The sequence below is a fragment of the Myripristis murdjan genome, chromosome 11 (genome assembly GCF_902150065.1).
Source record: "Myripristis murdjan chromosome 11, fMyrMur1.1, whole genome shotgun sequence".
NCBI classification, from domain to species: Eukaryota; Metazoa; Chordata; class Actinopteri; order Holocentriformes; family Holocentridae; genus Myripristis; species Myripristis murdjan.
Window position 1 is genome coordinate 26,382,788 of NC_043990.1, and position 15,891 is coordinate 26,398,678.

Genomic DNA, 15,891 nt, shown 5'->3' on the forward strand with positions numbered 1-15,891 from the left:
TCCTAAGTCATGGTCTACGCGGTTTTTATCCATGCTGATAAACACCACAACGTTAAATCACCAACAAATATCTGCGTGGCTTAACGTTACAGTTGTTTACATACGTGAACAGTGGACGTATCTAAACTAAACAAAACCCCCAGCTAATGTTACACAAACAAGAAGTGGCTGCAGAACTAACAAAAAACATTGCATGGTACAGCCTTGGTCTCCCACTTTAATATGGCATGTACGCTTTTGGATAACCAAACAAGTAGCTTATGTTAGCTCGTGTGCTACACATTACTCTTAGCTAGCTTAGCTTAGCTAGCTTGACAGCTAGCTACCATATGAACTGGCTGCCCACATTCTCTGATAAACAAAACTGACAGGGCGGCACAGGTCAGCTGTGTTACGCAAACAACTGCACAGCAAGCTGTTTTATTTGTTTATCACACAACTGTCATTACTGTGCAAGTTTTAAAAAGTCACGTTCATAACTCGCATTACCTTAGCTATGTGCTGTCAAATTTCAGAGCTTCCTTCTTCTTGAGACAACTGTCAAGTTAGCCAGAGTCAAAAACACAACTTCTGGTCACATTTTCAAAATAAAACCCGCATTGAACTCTCCATAGAGTGTCGTTTACACTATCTGGTTACTGTATATTCCCTATGCACTGCAGAGCGGTGAAAATTAGTCGGTTTTGCAATGCAAGGAATATTTGGGTAATTCTTCAGTTTTGGGAAATTTTGTCCTCTTAAAATGTAAGAAATTATTACCTCCAGAAACCCCTTTGTATATGTCTGAATGCTGCTTTTATTTTCTCAGGAATCCATTCCTGTGTATGGATGTGACCGTTCATTTCGGGAATTGTATGATAGGCTATTTATTGTTTTTTCCCAGATGTCAGCGCAAAACTAATTACCGTCAGGTCAGTTTCTCCTTTAAACAACATGGAAACATGCTGTTTTAAAACATTTATGCAAGAATGAGTTTTAACCAAGAATGATTTTGATTAATTTCAAACATATTTATATGAGTTGTTTTAATATTTCAGTATTTTCTTAGATTCTACTCTGACATCTAAAATTATGCTTTTAGTACATTAGAAATTTATACTTTTTAGAGAAAAAAAAAAACATAAATACTTAAAAAATACTAAGTACTCAAAACTTAAATTTTCACAAATATAAAAAAAAAAAGTTGTATAGAAATGATAAATTAATCTTACTCTTCTCAAGCTGTGGTGGTAGTGATAACTCATGAAATCCCACTGTGAATTCTCTGCACAAAACCACTGCTCAGGTTGAAGGTAGCATCCACAATATCCTCAGCTGGCAGACCATTAGCCACAACAACAGCCTCAAACACTACCACAAACTTTGCTTCCGACGGTGTCTATCTGTCTTCAGTGGTGAGGCTTTTGCCTCAAAGTTAATTCCTGCAGCAGATCCAGACTGTAGCTTTAAAATACTGGCTTTTGTTTTTTACATAACAGTTATCATTAAGAGAATTTTGCATAGAGAGGCAGAAGCAGAGATTAAACATCTGGAACATAAACAGACTTGTGAATATGCACTGAGCTACCTTTAAGAACAATAATGTAACCATGTTGTCTCTCTCATGTGTCCTGGATGTGCACCTGGTGTCAGAACCTGGGCCGTATTCTCCCTTCACTGCTTCCAGACTGAGGCATCCAGCATCATGTGGCCCTTTGTGGCTGGTTGGGGCTCAGGGACAAGCCTTAGCACATCCACTCCCATCCCAACTTATTGTTTTGACAAGAGCACAGCGGTCTGCATGCACGGAATGAAAACCCAGCAGAAGACATGTTTGATTTGCTGATACAGTGGAACATAATTAACCCTCCTGTAATGCTCAAATTTACAAGCATCTTTTATGTTTGGAGTCAATTTGACACCAGCAGTTTAAACGGCTCAGCTGGTGCGACATCTGGCAAATGGAGGGAGCGCGGCTGAGTTTTACCATCAGAGCCACATATGACCTGCTACCTTCCCCTGAGAACCTGAAACTGTGGTACGGAGAAGATCCCGCCTGTTCCCTGTGTCGAGCATCTGCATCCCTTAAGCACATTCTGTCAGGGTGCACTACAAGTCCAAGGGCGCTATACTTGGTGGCATAACCAAGTACTCAGAGAGCTGGCATCAACACTGGAACAGAGACGAACCACCACAAATAACCTCCCACAAACATCAGCAGGAAAGGTCCACTTCCTACAGTTTGTACCAGCAGGCCAACCTCAAGAGCACCACACAACACCAAAGGATGCAAGCATCCTGCAGTCTGCTCGAGATTGGAAATTGGAAGTGGACATTGACAAAAAGCTTGTGTTTCCCTCAGAAATAGTGGCTACAACACTTCGGCCAGACATGGTCCTGTGGTCTCCAACAGCAAAGCTGGCTTATGTCGTGGAGCTGACAGTACCATGGGAAGATGGGGTTGAAGAGGCTTACGAGAGGAAGAAAAACAAATATTCTGACCTGGCAGCAGAAGCATCCCAGAACGGCTGGAAAACCATCATCTTCCCAGTAGAAGTGGGATGCAGGGGATCTGTTGCAACATCTACCACCAGTCTGCTGAGGAAAATGGGGGTGAGGGGCCGCTCCCTCCAACAGGCTATCAAAACCGTGTCAAGAGCTGCCGAAAGAAGCAGCAACTGGCTCTGGATCAAGCGAAACAATAACAACTGGGCACCAAGATAGAGACAGATGGTATGCGGCCAAGCGTACACCTGGCCCAGTCAGAAGGACGCCCCTGCCATGCAGAGTCCATCGAGGGTCATGGAGGGTATGGTATGGAGGGGGGTGTACCTGGGATGCTGGGTACACCGTTGAGCCCTCTGGAGACGTCGCGGGTTTCAATCAACGAAATGTCGATGAAGCAGGGTGCCCACCTGATGACCCCAATGATATACATACCCACCCTTTCACCACTTCACACCGACTGCAATATTCAAGAGTTACCTACTTACCAAAGGGATTGAAACATCTAGTCCTATTAGCTTTACTACACAAAATTATTATAACTAAAATTGCTACCAAAGTTTATATGTCAGGTACTTTATGTTTCTTTGTTGACTACCTAAATAGCCCTTTAAATAAAACATAACACATGGCCATTCAGTGGTTTGGCCATTCAGTGGTTTGGACATGGCCAAACCACTGAAAACAGGATGTAAAACACAATTTTAATATTTTGTTTTTCATGAGTATGTTACAATTAAATGCTGACTTTTTTCTTTGAGCCTTTTATGATGAAAGAAAAAATGTGTGGAAAAAGTTTGAAGTTTGAAAGTTTGAAAGTCTGAAAGTTCATTTTCATATTATAGTGGAATGAATAGAAATCAATGGCGAGATAAAAGGGAAGAAACATGACATAGGGTTTCTAAAATATAACTGCTCGCTTTGGGAGAAGACTGGCAGAAACATGAAGTATGGTCCCTTAAAGGCATTATTATTAACTGAAATTTCTCATGTTACTCCCACAATTAAAGCTATTTTTCAGAATAATTTTATACAAATTAATGTTGCTATGTTGTTATGTCCAGTTTAATGGCAAACAACTTCACACAACAATGGTTAAGCCTCTTACCCACTAATAAAACTTGCATTTTGGATTATTGCAGACATTGCAAAACTGGTGTCTGTGGTGATATTACCATATTGGAGCCCACTTAACATTTCCTTGAGTTGTGTGACTGAAATTACAGCATGGCAAAGTCCCTCATCTGTCAGTTCTATAACGTTCTTACAGGGCTTTTCACAGTCAGTAAAGCATGAGAGGCATTGCCCTTTAAGATAAAAAAAAGAACATGCAAAGTAGAAAAAAAATCAAGTCAATCAGAAGTAATAAAAACACTAAGTGATAAAAATAGGGGGAAAACACACACACAGCTGCAGGTTTCTGTCAGGATGAGATGATTTTAATTGATCTCTGTGGGGAAATTAGGTTGTTGCAACAGGGGAGAAAAGGACTAGCGGCAATAAAAAAATAAATAAAGTAAACAACAGTAACTGTAAAAAAAAAAAACATTGCAAAAGAATAAATTCTAAGCAATCATTTGTGTCTGTTAACAAAGAGCTGACAATTTCAGCACAGTATGGACTATGGATAACTTATGAAATAAAGGAGTCATAACTGGAGCTGACATTGACAGTGACACTGAACGTCCACACTGCTGGCCTCTAAAAATCAACACACTGACACACATCTCTGCACGGCTCTGCTTTGACGTAGCATCCACCATCACTAGTCTGCCTGTCATACCGACAGCTACGTCAGCCATTCTGAGGCCCGCAAACCTGAAATAGAAACCAGGGAACGAAGCCACAACAATTCTTGGCATGGCGTCCTGGCCTCGTCGTGGAACATCATTCATTAGAGGACGCTCCAGACAGGAAGACTTTAACAAGCTGGCAGCTGAAGACACAAGATCCACACCAACAATGTTATCTAATCTTTATTTAACCAGCTAAAGTTCTCTTTGAGACTTTCACCCTGCCAGGTTACCATGCAGGAGAAAACAAGAATGCATCAAAAACAATAACAGGTCCCAGTTTCACAGTTTGTAGAAACGAAAAGGAAAATATGTCTAATTTCTCTTCCTGATAATCTGCCAGCCTCTGTCACTGCAGCGTCCTCAGCAGTGCATTGATCCTACCCACAGCCCTTTACAACATCAAGACAAGCAGGCAAGAGTGATTTTGTTCATCTATAACGCCATTTTTATCAGAGCAGTAACTGTAACATGTTTCAAATTAAAATGTCTCACTAAAAAAAAAAAAAAAAATCTCACTACAGCACTAGTGTTTGCTCCAAATGTTAACCATTAGCAGCCACTGATGTGGTTGCTAATGGTTAACATAATCTGATCTGGAAGAAAGATGATACTATAAATCATATGAAACTACATGACCTAAGGCATAAATTGGTGCCAGGTAACTCATGCTAAGCTGTTAGTAAGGGGACTAAATATTGCTCTAAAGTTTGGCAAAAGGAAAAAATGCAACTGCACTGCTCCTTGAGCTTTGATGAACAAATAGGGTTTGAGCCACCTAAAACATTATTCTGACCAGAAAGAACCAGTCTTGAAAGTTGACAAAAAAATAAAGAAAATAAAGAAAATCAATCAATCAGTTTAAAAACAAAATAAAAACAACAACAACAACAAAATTATTTAGTAATGAAAAGACCAGATTGAGAGTATTGATAAAGAACCAAACCAATAAGCAGCATCACTAACAGTAGAATCTATAAAATAGCCATCCCTATCCTATCACTCCCATTTTTTTAGGAATTAAAATAAATTGGCTTAACACTTACCCTTTACTATATCTTTACATTATAAATAATTTCAGTAATTTAAATGTAATTACTCATGTCTATACAATAAGCAGTGAACAACGGCAGATGTGACTTGACTGTATTTAATGTTTTACTGCTTGTTGCCTCACAGTGTTGCATGGAGTGTTAGTCGAGGCAGTGGAAGCCACAGGGCATCAGGTGTGAGTTTGGCTTCCTGGAGAGGCAGGGGGCTGAGAGGGAGGCCTTGTCTGACAGGATATGCAGGATATGCAGCCTAAGGGAGGCCCGCGTAAAGGCTGCACTGGAGAGGATGGGATGCTCCCCACAGCAGCACAACGTCCCCTCACCTCGACCCCCAGCATCTCCCAGAATCAGTCCTCAACCTTCTCGACTGAGGCGCTTCAAAAAAGAAGTTGCTGGATGAGCAAATGGTCCTCTCCTATCCAGAGAGTCCGGCTTGGAGGGCACGTCAAGATGCCACATCCCCTCTGTTTGTCTCACTGGCTTCATGATGGGCAACCAAAAGTCCTGTAAGGGAGGATGGGGGTGACTTCTGGGCCATTATGGAAGATGGGGCTGTGCACGCTCACCTGAAGGAGCAAGAATGGAAGGTGGCTGGGCTGATAGGCACAGCCCGGAGGAACAGCCCTGACATGTCCAGCAGCTCTCCGGACAGTTTACACTGTGAAACAGAGACTCCAAGAGAAGTGCAGGCATGCTGACAAGTTGGAAGCCCCAGTCTTGCCTGCCTCGCTCTGTGAGGCTGCCATAGGCTGCCAGTGAAGCAGATCAGTTCAACCTCTGTTTTAAGCCTTTTAAGACTTTGTTACACATTGGTATAGTCCAAATGTTATGAAGGTTAAAAAGAAATACCTGAAGGACCTGACGAAAAGGAAATTCTCACTCACACTACGTCTGAACTTGAGTTTAACTGTCAGGTTTTAAAGGACATTTATGCTGTTCTTGAAGTCCAAGCTTTGAAGGCCACAAGGTCTGTCTGGCCGTAACTGAGGTGGTAGGGTTTTTCATTTCCATCTCTGCCTTTGCTTGTACGTGATGTCCATATGTCTATGGATATTCTCATTTATCCAGGTCATCAGACTAGAAAGACCAATGCGCATGAACTGATGAAGCCCCTTGGATAAGAGGCGAAACATCTTATACAAGTCCAGTTGCCTACGATTCAATTTGCCCAAAGTGATGTCCATATGTTTGTGCACCTGCTCCAACCTGGCCTCTGCAGTGGCCTGTGCAGCTCTAACTACACTCAGAGATGAGCAGCTTCAATTACAAAGAAAAGGCCTGTGATCACTAAGATCTACTCTGTAAAATACCATTTAGTTGTAATAAACTACCTCTGAGCTTTGTGAAAACAGAGAAAAGGGCACTTGCACAGTTTTTCCCCCTTAAAAAACACATAAAAGCAGCTCTGGATCAAAAATGCCTTTATTGGGCTGGTTGGCCCTGGACCACATAATTTTAGAGAGCTCAAAGGTTGCTTCGACTGATTTTTCCGCTTTGTGAAAAGAGAGAAAAGGAAAATTTCTCTGATCTCTCTAATTTCTCTCCCCTGACAATCCGCCAAGCTCTCTTCAGCAGTGTATTGATCCAACCCACAGCACTTGACAACATCAAGATAAGCAGGCAAGAGTGATTTCGTTTACTTATAACACCATTTTTTATCAGAGCAGTAACTGTAACGTGATTACTGAAAATTAAAACATGATTCTATACGTAACACTTTACTGTGTTACTTGGAAATGTAACTAATTACAGCACTAGTGTTAGCCTCCTGCCATTGAAGTGGACTTCCTCCCAGCTAACATTCTTTAAAATAAATGACTTTAGCTGCCACCTCAATAGCAGGAGGCTCACTGTTAGCATTTGGAGCATCCAGTCAGTATCCAGCACTCAGTAACAATGACACAAATAGAGAACCACTACTGTGCTACAGTACAGCCATAAAAAAGGGAAATTTGAAATTTTCAAATTTGAAATGTGAAAATGTGAAAAAAAAATATAAACATTCATTACAATGAGTTCATCAACAGAAATAGAACTGAATTCAATTTTGATTCAAATCCATTTCACATATTAACCATGACACTCATTATGATGTGTGTAACATCTGTAAATCATCAGTAATATTTGATTACCATTTGTAAAATAAATTTGAATTGGCCAACTAGGAGACAGTTTAGTTTTTACAAGTTTAACATGTATGATAGAGTCGTGTAATTAAAATAAAATTGTGCAGACAGAATGCATTGTAGCTTCATGGAGGAAGTGTGTGGCACCCCACATTGTACTTTATGGTGTAATTTCAATGAAATTTCTGACAGTAATTGAAGGCAGCAGCCACTCTCCCTCTGCTCTTGTCCCCTCAGCAGCGACCTCCACAGGGCAGAATGAGGTACTGCAAGCTGAACAATCCTCTGCTACTCTCTATTAAATGTGTATTGTAATCCCATTTATATTATGAAACTGGTTTGCATATGCATATTTTATTTACTTTATTGATATTATCTGTGTTCATATTCACAGTAAATTTTAATCAATAAACAATCTCATCACTATGTTTGTAAGCAGTATAAATACATCATTCCAAGTCATATCATTTTTGAGCAAGACAAAAGCCTATTCAGCAGTTACACATTTGTGAAAACATCATCTTAATTGTTCAACCATTAATGATCAATATTTTTGTACAGATGCCAAAATAAATGTACAATTACCCTTGCGTGTAAACATACAACCAACTGTTATGTTAAATTATACTAAGTTATATACAGTATACATATACATTTGAGTTCAGACTGAAACCTTAGCTCAGCCATTTGGCTGAGCTGAATACATACTTGGATGGTAATATTAGTGTATGGCAGTAACTTAATTTCCACTACAAAAGTGTATGTTTTTATGAGTTATGCTTGTCTCTGCATACTGTCCCAACCCATTTCATCTACTGTGACACAAGTAAAGGCTACTGCATAAGCTGTCCTGATGCAGGTATTAAGTTTGTCTCATAAAATCATTCACAATCAATTATGCAAATATATACTTATCTTTTAGATCAGACAGATTTAGCAGGACTGCGACACATCTTTCAGTCAAACTGTCTTGTAGAATTCAATCTTCATTGTGCTCCACAGAAATCACCAAGCAAGAGAAAGTAGAGCAGAAGTGGGTATTCTTCAATTATTAATCGCTTTTGCCTGCTCGTGTGTCACTGCTGCACATCCAGAGGGCTCCCTCTGTGCATCATAGAAATATTGACAAGGCCCTGCCATGATGATTCAATCCAACTGTTTACACAGTCATACAAAATGCTACTATTATTATTACTGCTACCTACTCTGGTAGTGCAGAACCAAAGCATGTAATACTACATGCAATGAGGCTGTGTTGCCTATCAAAACCTTCCAGTGACTTGCAAATTAGAAACAAAGTCCTTGGAGTGCGCAGCCAGTCCCACCCTGGCCTGTAAAATTCCTCATTAAAATGTGGACTGAATTCTATAAATACAAAATGACACATTTTACTTGAATTTATTACACTAAGGCAGGAATGGGGTTTCAACAAGCCAAAGAATTAAAAAAAAAATCTTTTACAAAAAATATTAATTGAAAGTATGAGATGCCAGAGTTTGCAGGGAAAACACATTCTCTTTGTAGCCAAGACTAATAAAATAAAATTAAATTAAAAAAAAAAAAAAAAAAAAAAAAAACACACGTTGGTAGACTCAATTCCATTTTATTTTTTTTTTAACCCATAAATCACTTTTCACAATCTTCTTGGAAGACAAAGGCATCGTATTCCCTATTTTCTTCTTTTCTTTTTGGCCAAGGGGAATTGGTCCAAAAGCAAAGCAGGAGCTCAGAAAGAGACGTGGAATGTCTAAAACATGGTTTATAGTGAATACATGTCAACAAGAGCAAAACACATGTACTACCATCGACTTACAGAACAGTGCACATACATTGTGTGTGAACGCTGTCGTTGCTAGGGATCCCAGACCAAAAGAGTATGTAACATCACAAATATGGAAGCAGAGCGTTCTGATGTGTGATGGGAAGATGAGGAAGCCACGTTGTCCTCGACTTAACCCCACCCCCCAACAAAAACAAAATACAGGAAGGTCAATACATAAAACAGCACATTATATTCCAGTTGGGATCAATCAACTGGAGGATTGCAAACACACACAAAAAGCACTGAAATAAGTGAAGCCTTCGTCTTTCCCATGTAGTGAGTGTTACCTAAGGCTAAGACTGAGCGAGATCAATCTAGAGAGACAAAATACCGGGTCTTGGTGGTGTGATGTTCGGAATGAGGCAGGGTTTCAGTGCATAGTCACATTACTGCATCTTCATGCCCGGGACCATCAGTGGAAATGTAACAGAGTAAACAGGAGCGGGATAAGCTACGAGGTTGGATGCTGGAAGATTCTCATTGTTTCGGTCCAATCCCTTGCAGTCCACTTTTTGACAGTTTTTGGCGTCTTTCTGCCCAGTCGGGGCACAATATTGAGCGCCACACGGTGCCAGGAATGAAACTTTAATCCAAGTCATACAGTATGAAAAATGTTGAAGACAGCAAGTGAGCAACGCTTTTAGCTAATACTACAGTTAATATCCATCTGTAAAAATGCATCACAGATATGTGTTGGCACCAAGTTATTAAGAAAAGCTTTCGTTTTCTGCTGGATGCTAAAATTAGCCTGCCATCTGCTAAAATGTTCAACTGCAGTTGGGTTGTTTTTAAAGGACTGCATTGACTCTTGAGGGATTCGGCCTGTTGGTCCCCCGACCCAGTATGTAACAAGATTGGCACCACATCATCTCTGCATGCTAATGCTTTGGCATTCAGTATGTAAAGCAATCTGACACAATCAGCACTATGAAAAATGCTACTAAAAATCTTTTAGTAATCCAAAGTTGATTTTGATTTTAACACTACGACTTGGAGAGTCAGAACTTAAGTAAAATCTCTACCATTATCATTAGTGAAGTCCATGCCAAGTCAACAGTGCCAAAACTTTAGCTGTCTGGCTAACTTTGTCCACTTCCTCAAAGTTACACTCAAAGTCTGATGGGAAGAGAGAATTTCTGCCACTGAATGACTTTCTTTTTGTTGAATTTAATGTGAATTTTACCAATTTCCTAAACACGACTGACAGGTTTGGACATGTCATTAAAGTTAACCAACCATCCAGTCTTTGATCTGCTACAACTCCTTATTCTCTCTCTTTTAGGATGAAGCTTATCACCTGCTAATATCCTAACATGCTGTATGTTAAAGCATTAGCATGTCCACCAGACATGATATATACTACACTGAGAGATGTTTCGGTTCAAGTCCTCTTGTTAGATATTGGGTACCAGTGAGACAAAGCCCCCAAAAGTCAGAGCAGACCTTTAAATGTGAACTTCACATCATTAATCAGGTTTAAGACTTAATACCCTTTGCTTCTTCTATATGCGTTTGCACTTACGTGAAGTACAAATACTGTGCCGTTATGAACAACATGGGAATCTGAAGGCCAGGAAAAGACAATTAGGTAGTTAAGACTGAAAGATGACCAAGCATTTGGTCTGTGTTTGGTCTGCAGAGGATCAGGAAGGTTCTAGGTTGAATGTTTTACCCAGTGGATTAGTTTAATCTCCAGCGATCATGTGGCTACAGCCAAGATTAGTTGACCTAATTACCACACATCTAGACACCCCATTGATTCCTGCTGGCCAAAGAGGAATAAGTAACAGTGTGTCAAACAGGGAAAGAGTCTAGTGGCAAGAACAGGAAGAAAAGAGGATATTAGCACATTAAGAAAACAGATTAACAGTGGTTTAGAGTCTAATGGTGCAGTTTGGGAATGTGGGTCTTCTGATTTAGCTGTAGTAGGTATGACAGTAGATTGATAGTAGATATTTGGCATTATTTATCATGGCGTTGAGGGGGGGTGGGCACTGCCAGCGGGGCAGAGGGAGGGGTTACGGACCTCCGTTAGGGTACAGGGTGGTTGGGGTTGGGGTTAAGGTGGAGAAAGACACTTGCCCCGCCTCATGCCAGTTTCAGAAACTGTTCCACTGTATCTGCCTCCACTGCCTCGGAAAACATTTCGTAGTTCTGTGGAGAAGAAAATGCCAAATGTGTCAACCATGCCAAATGCAACCAGCACAAAAACAACAAGCAGGGGAAAAATTGCCCCTGGAATGAACCTTATTGTTATTTGGGACACTGGTCCTGAATTCAGAAACGCCTGCTCACCCCACAGTACTGGTCCTCGTTGAAGAGCTGGGGGGGCACGGCTGAGGGATTCCCCGCCTTGGTCCTCATTTCATTGCGGACTTCTCCGCCCACAGAGATATCAATCAGCTCATACTGGATGCTTTTACTGTCAAGGATTCGAATCACTTGTGCCTGTTGAGCCTTGACCTGGAAAAAAAAAGCTTTGGTTAGAACTATGAACAACTCAGATAAACAAGCAGCAGCCACAGACGACAAAAAGCTAAACCACAAGCTGCAGAACCTTTAACAGCAGCCAGTTTCACACAAAATAGCAACAACAGTAAATAGCTGTTACTGATGACATTAATTTAGGTTCATGTGTGTCTCTGTTAGACCTCCTAAATGTAATGAAATAGTCATTTTTAACCCCTGTGTTTACCTTGCTATTTCATGTAAAAATGCTGCTGTAATATTGCCGTCCATCAAACTTCAAAACCCACTTAAGTTTCAGGGGATGAAGTGTAGCAAAGACCGATGACTGACAAGATATAATTATTATTTGATTGATGCTGTAAATTAGACTCATCAAACTGTCATCTTGCAGGGAACTGAATGTTTCCAAATAGATTTGTGGCAAGGTGTTCCTGTAATATGTTGACTGGTGAATGCCTGGGCCTTTAAAAAAAAAAAAAACAATGGCCTTCTGACTTGTAGTAGATGATTAATAGACCTCGTGGATATTATGCTATCTCTGCATGGTGGAATGAGGAAGCAGGGAGGGGGTGTTTGTAAAAGAACCACGCCTAGGCTGGGGACCAACTGGCAACTCAGCAGCTGGACTGGCATGTATTTGGCAGTGCACCTATGCTATAAGGCCAACGACAGGGCTTTAACCCTAATGAAGGAATCACATTTGCTTGTTTTTCAAAGTGCAGCCACAACACTTGGAGGCTCATTTGAATCATTTTAGCTTGTGCTCTCAGCAAGGCTATTATAGTCGACAGGAACTGAAAGTAATGTTTAAACTTAAGTTTTTTTGTTTTGTTTTGTTTTGTTTTGTTTTGTTTTGTTTTTTAAATCTACTTTCATATTAAGCATTTAGGTGAAAGCTAAATTAAAAGTGGCCCACTGGGAAAAACTATCTAGATATTGGTAAAAAACGCTTTACAATGGTATGCACTATGAAACTTTTACCACTGGAAATATGAAAAGGAACTTAGTATTTATTTCCCTTTTTCATGACAGGCAAAATGCTCAAACCTAATCTCAAAAACAGAGTAAAAATGTCTGCAGATCACCAAACTACCGCACTGGCTGAATTCCACACACGCTCCTAATTCATACCAGATGTCTGACCGCAGTGCACTTCTGTGGTAGGCTATTGTTTTCATTATGTGCGGCCAAAATTAATCTAACTAGGGATTTTCCATTGTACTGTCAATGCACTGATGTCGCCTGATAATCAATCTTCCGCTTTAGCGGTTCCTGAGGCTTGGTGTAGTTCTGCTGCTAGTCGCGATTCACGCCGTTAACCTGCATTAATATATCCCCCGCCAAACTCTATTTAAAAACCTGACGATTTAAAATTTCCCTGCTTATAGACACGAGTACACATATCATAAAACAAAACTGAAGCCATTTTCTGAATCTGCGGGACTTACTGCATAATTCGCCATACATATTACTTACCCAGCTGTTGTTATTTTAGCAAAACTTCAACTTTTTAGTGTTTGCTAGCTGCTCGCTACCGCCCACTATGGAGTATTTTGGCGCAAGATGACTGTGAGAAATACAGGTGAACCGGTTGCTAAAGTTCAACTCTACCTCTGCTTCGTCTGTCAGATGAATGCCGACTGGAAGAGTGGCTCTGAATAATCAGCAAAATGAATGAAAGCAGGTTGTACGGGGCGTGTGCTCTTATCGATAACCAAAGGCAGCCATTAACTGGCACAATTCTGAATGAAGTTTGGCGTGTAATTTTCTGCACTTGCCCAGAGCAGGCGAATAGCGCTATATTAATATCATAGTGTTAAGAATAGCATGATATGAAATTTCGCTAAATGGACTTCATTTCTGGAAAATTAGCGAATCAGAGTTGACGAAAATATTCTCTCACTAGCTACGATAAAGTAAATAAAGCAAAAATACGGAAAATGCACACTTCCGTGCTCTGTGGTGCGAGTGTGCATGTCCTTTGCGTTTTGTCGGCTGGGCAGACGGTAACTCTTCCATTAAACAACCTTATATGCAGCCTTCAGTCTCGTCTGCAACCTCATAAGACGATAATTTTGATACGTATTGAACCCGAGTTGTACAGGCCCGCTGTACCACATTCAAGAGGAACCTATTGACAGGACATTGGGTGTGTCTGTTAGACAGAGCACCGTTAGCTAGGGTCACCAGACACAGAAAAGAGAAATGTATCATCTCTCGTAGTAAATAATGCCCCCCTGGACTCACCTCTCTTGAGGCCGTTACAGTGGTGTAGTACAGTTTTACTCCCATGCTTGCAGATCTTTCCAGTCCCTTTGTGTCTCTGGTGGCGACCAGTTCTCTCCCTCTCTTGGCTGCGTCAAGTCAAACACAGTTACTCCACGACCAAACCGGAAGTGTCTTTATTTTACCTTCAAAAAACAAGGGCGAAAAAATTTCTCACTGATCCAGAAATGAAGCACTTTATAATGCTCTTAACATTTCTCATCTAATATTTGCTTTATGAATGTCCACACCTTAATTTGATGTAAATAAACGATATATGTAATCTAATCCAGTAATATCCTACACCGTTAACCGGAAGTGCTTCCTTTTATTCTGGCAAGCTAAAATCGCCATTCGCTACGAGGTTTAAAGAGACAGTGCACCACTTAGTCATTCATTTGAAAATGAGGTTCTTATTCATTTCATTGGGTAAGAGTGCATTTCCTTCTGTGCACAACTAAATTTATCCAGACTTAGCAGTGTCTGCATTCACATCTGTAGGAATTATATAGGAGGTGAACTAATCATTGGTGGAATGCAAACAGAGCTAAATTTTAGCATTTCTAGTAAAATACTTCCAGCATGTTTATTCTCTTCTCTAAGGCCAAGAAGAAGGGGGACATCTTCTTTCACAACAGGAAGCAATGGGGTTTATGAGAAACGTGCTCTTGATTTTGAGCGACACAAGCACAGTTACAGGTAGGGAAAATCGTCATGGCACCCCCTGTTATTTCCTCTCAAAAATAGCAATCAAAATAAAGTGGACAGCTGGCAGATTTCATATTATATAATACAAGGTGTGATTACACCTCTATTTTTGTGTTATCTTGGTGTTTCAAATGATGTGGTGGCATTAAAATGCAGGACCATGGTTATGACTGAGATTCCTCTATAGTGGGCCACAGCACCTGTCACACCAGTGATGCTGCCGCAGTCCTCAGAGACATATGACACATGGAAGTTCAAGCTTTTGCTCATTTCGCATGCTCCTTTAGGCAAACTGCTGTCCTCCCTACAGTCCCACAGGTTTGAGATGGAGGCTCATCCATGGCCTCACGGGTTTACAGTAAAAAAGCCATAGTATCACAGTTAATTTAACAATGCTGTAATGATACAGTAATTTGACAATGCTGTATTGATGCAAAATCTGCTACACATATGCTGGCACATTAGAAGTGTTGCGAGGCTGGAAAATGCAGTTAACTTTGCAGGCTTATAGTATTTAACTACATAAAAAATATAACTACATACTGAGAAATCTGAACAGTCCGTCCGTACACACTTGGCATTAACATGCGTCTCCAAATGCGTCCCACCTGCCCACTTGTGATCGGATCCCACTTTCCCGCCTTATATGCAAATAAACACGCTTTCCCACTCTATATGCAAATAAACGCACTTTTCGCTCTATATGCAAACAAACGTATCGTTTCAGAGAGACATCCTTGCTCTCGCCTCATTTTAATGCGGCTGTCAATCACTGAATACATATTTCACATCTGTTACAGCTCCACCCGATCACGTTCAGGCTCAGATTATTGAATTATTCCAGCAGCTCTGACAGGGTTCTCCACTTAGGTGGATAAATCAGCCTGTGATATTTCTGTGGTATTCCTGCTGTAAGTGCAACGCGCAGATTCACACAGCCACCTATAGCTTAATAGTTGAGTGGTATTCCTATAATTGTTACAATTGGCCTTAAAGTTCGATGTCTCTTGTATTATCCAATGTATCTCAAAGTTCAATGCTTCTTGTACTATCCAATGTATTATATAGTTCAGGACAGCTTGACCGCCAGCAGAAGACATAAACCAGGAACCAGATGTACTTTCTCTATCTTGTTAGTTAGGTCTGTTGAATTAGATACATGCCCCGTCAAC

The 15,891-nt window shown here is 40.5% G+C and overlaps 2 protein-coding genes across 6 annotated transcripts in view; both read right to left on the minus strand.

Moving 5' to 3' along the window:
- Nucleotides 1–555, minus strand: part of trappc9 (trafficking protein particle complex subunit 9) — a 229,764-nt gene extending 229,209 nt beyond the window's left edge. For all 5 annotated transcript variants that reach the window (XR_003928915.1, XR_003928914.1, XR_003928913.1 and 2 more), the window contains exon 1: nt 490–555. The gene's annotated coding sequence lies outside the window, so the exon portion shown is untranslated. The remainder of the gene's footprint in view (nt 1–489) is intronic.
- An 8,483-nt stretch (nt 556–9,038) lies between these two features.
- sh3bgrl3 (SH3 domain binding glutamate-rich protein like 3) lies at nt 9,039–14,125 on the minus strand. Its single transcript, XM_030064011.1, has 3 exons — nt 13,994–14,125; nt 11,573–11,740; nt 9,039–11,431 (listed from the first exon to the last, which is right to left on the minus strand). The coding sequence occupies exons 1-3, from the start codon at nt 14,036–14,038 to the stop codon at nt 11,366–11,368; spliced, it is 279 nt and encodes a 92-aa protein (XP_029919871.1). The 5' UTR covers nt 14,039–14,125; the 3' UTR covers nt 9,039–11,365.
- Nucleotides 14,126–15,891: the final 1,766 nt, after the last annotated feature.

What these genes read in the sequence shown, in the direction of transcription:
- sh3bgrl3 (XM_030064011.1), bottom strand. Translation starts at nt 14,038, where the DNA reads ATGGGAGTAAAACTGTACTACACCACTGTAACGGCCTCAAGAGAG. An exon ending in CTGTAACGGCCTCAAGAGAG is followed by an intron (nt 11,741 to 13,993) that starts GTGAGTCCAGGG and finishes TTTTTTTTCCAG; the next exon opens with GTCAAGGCTCAACAGGCACA. An exon ending in ACGAGGACCAGTACTGTGGG is followed by an intron (nt 11,432 to 11,572) that starts GTGAGCAGGCGT and finishes TCTTCTCCACAG; the next exon opens with AACTACGAAATGTTTTCCGA.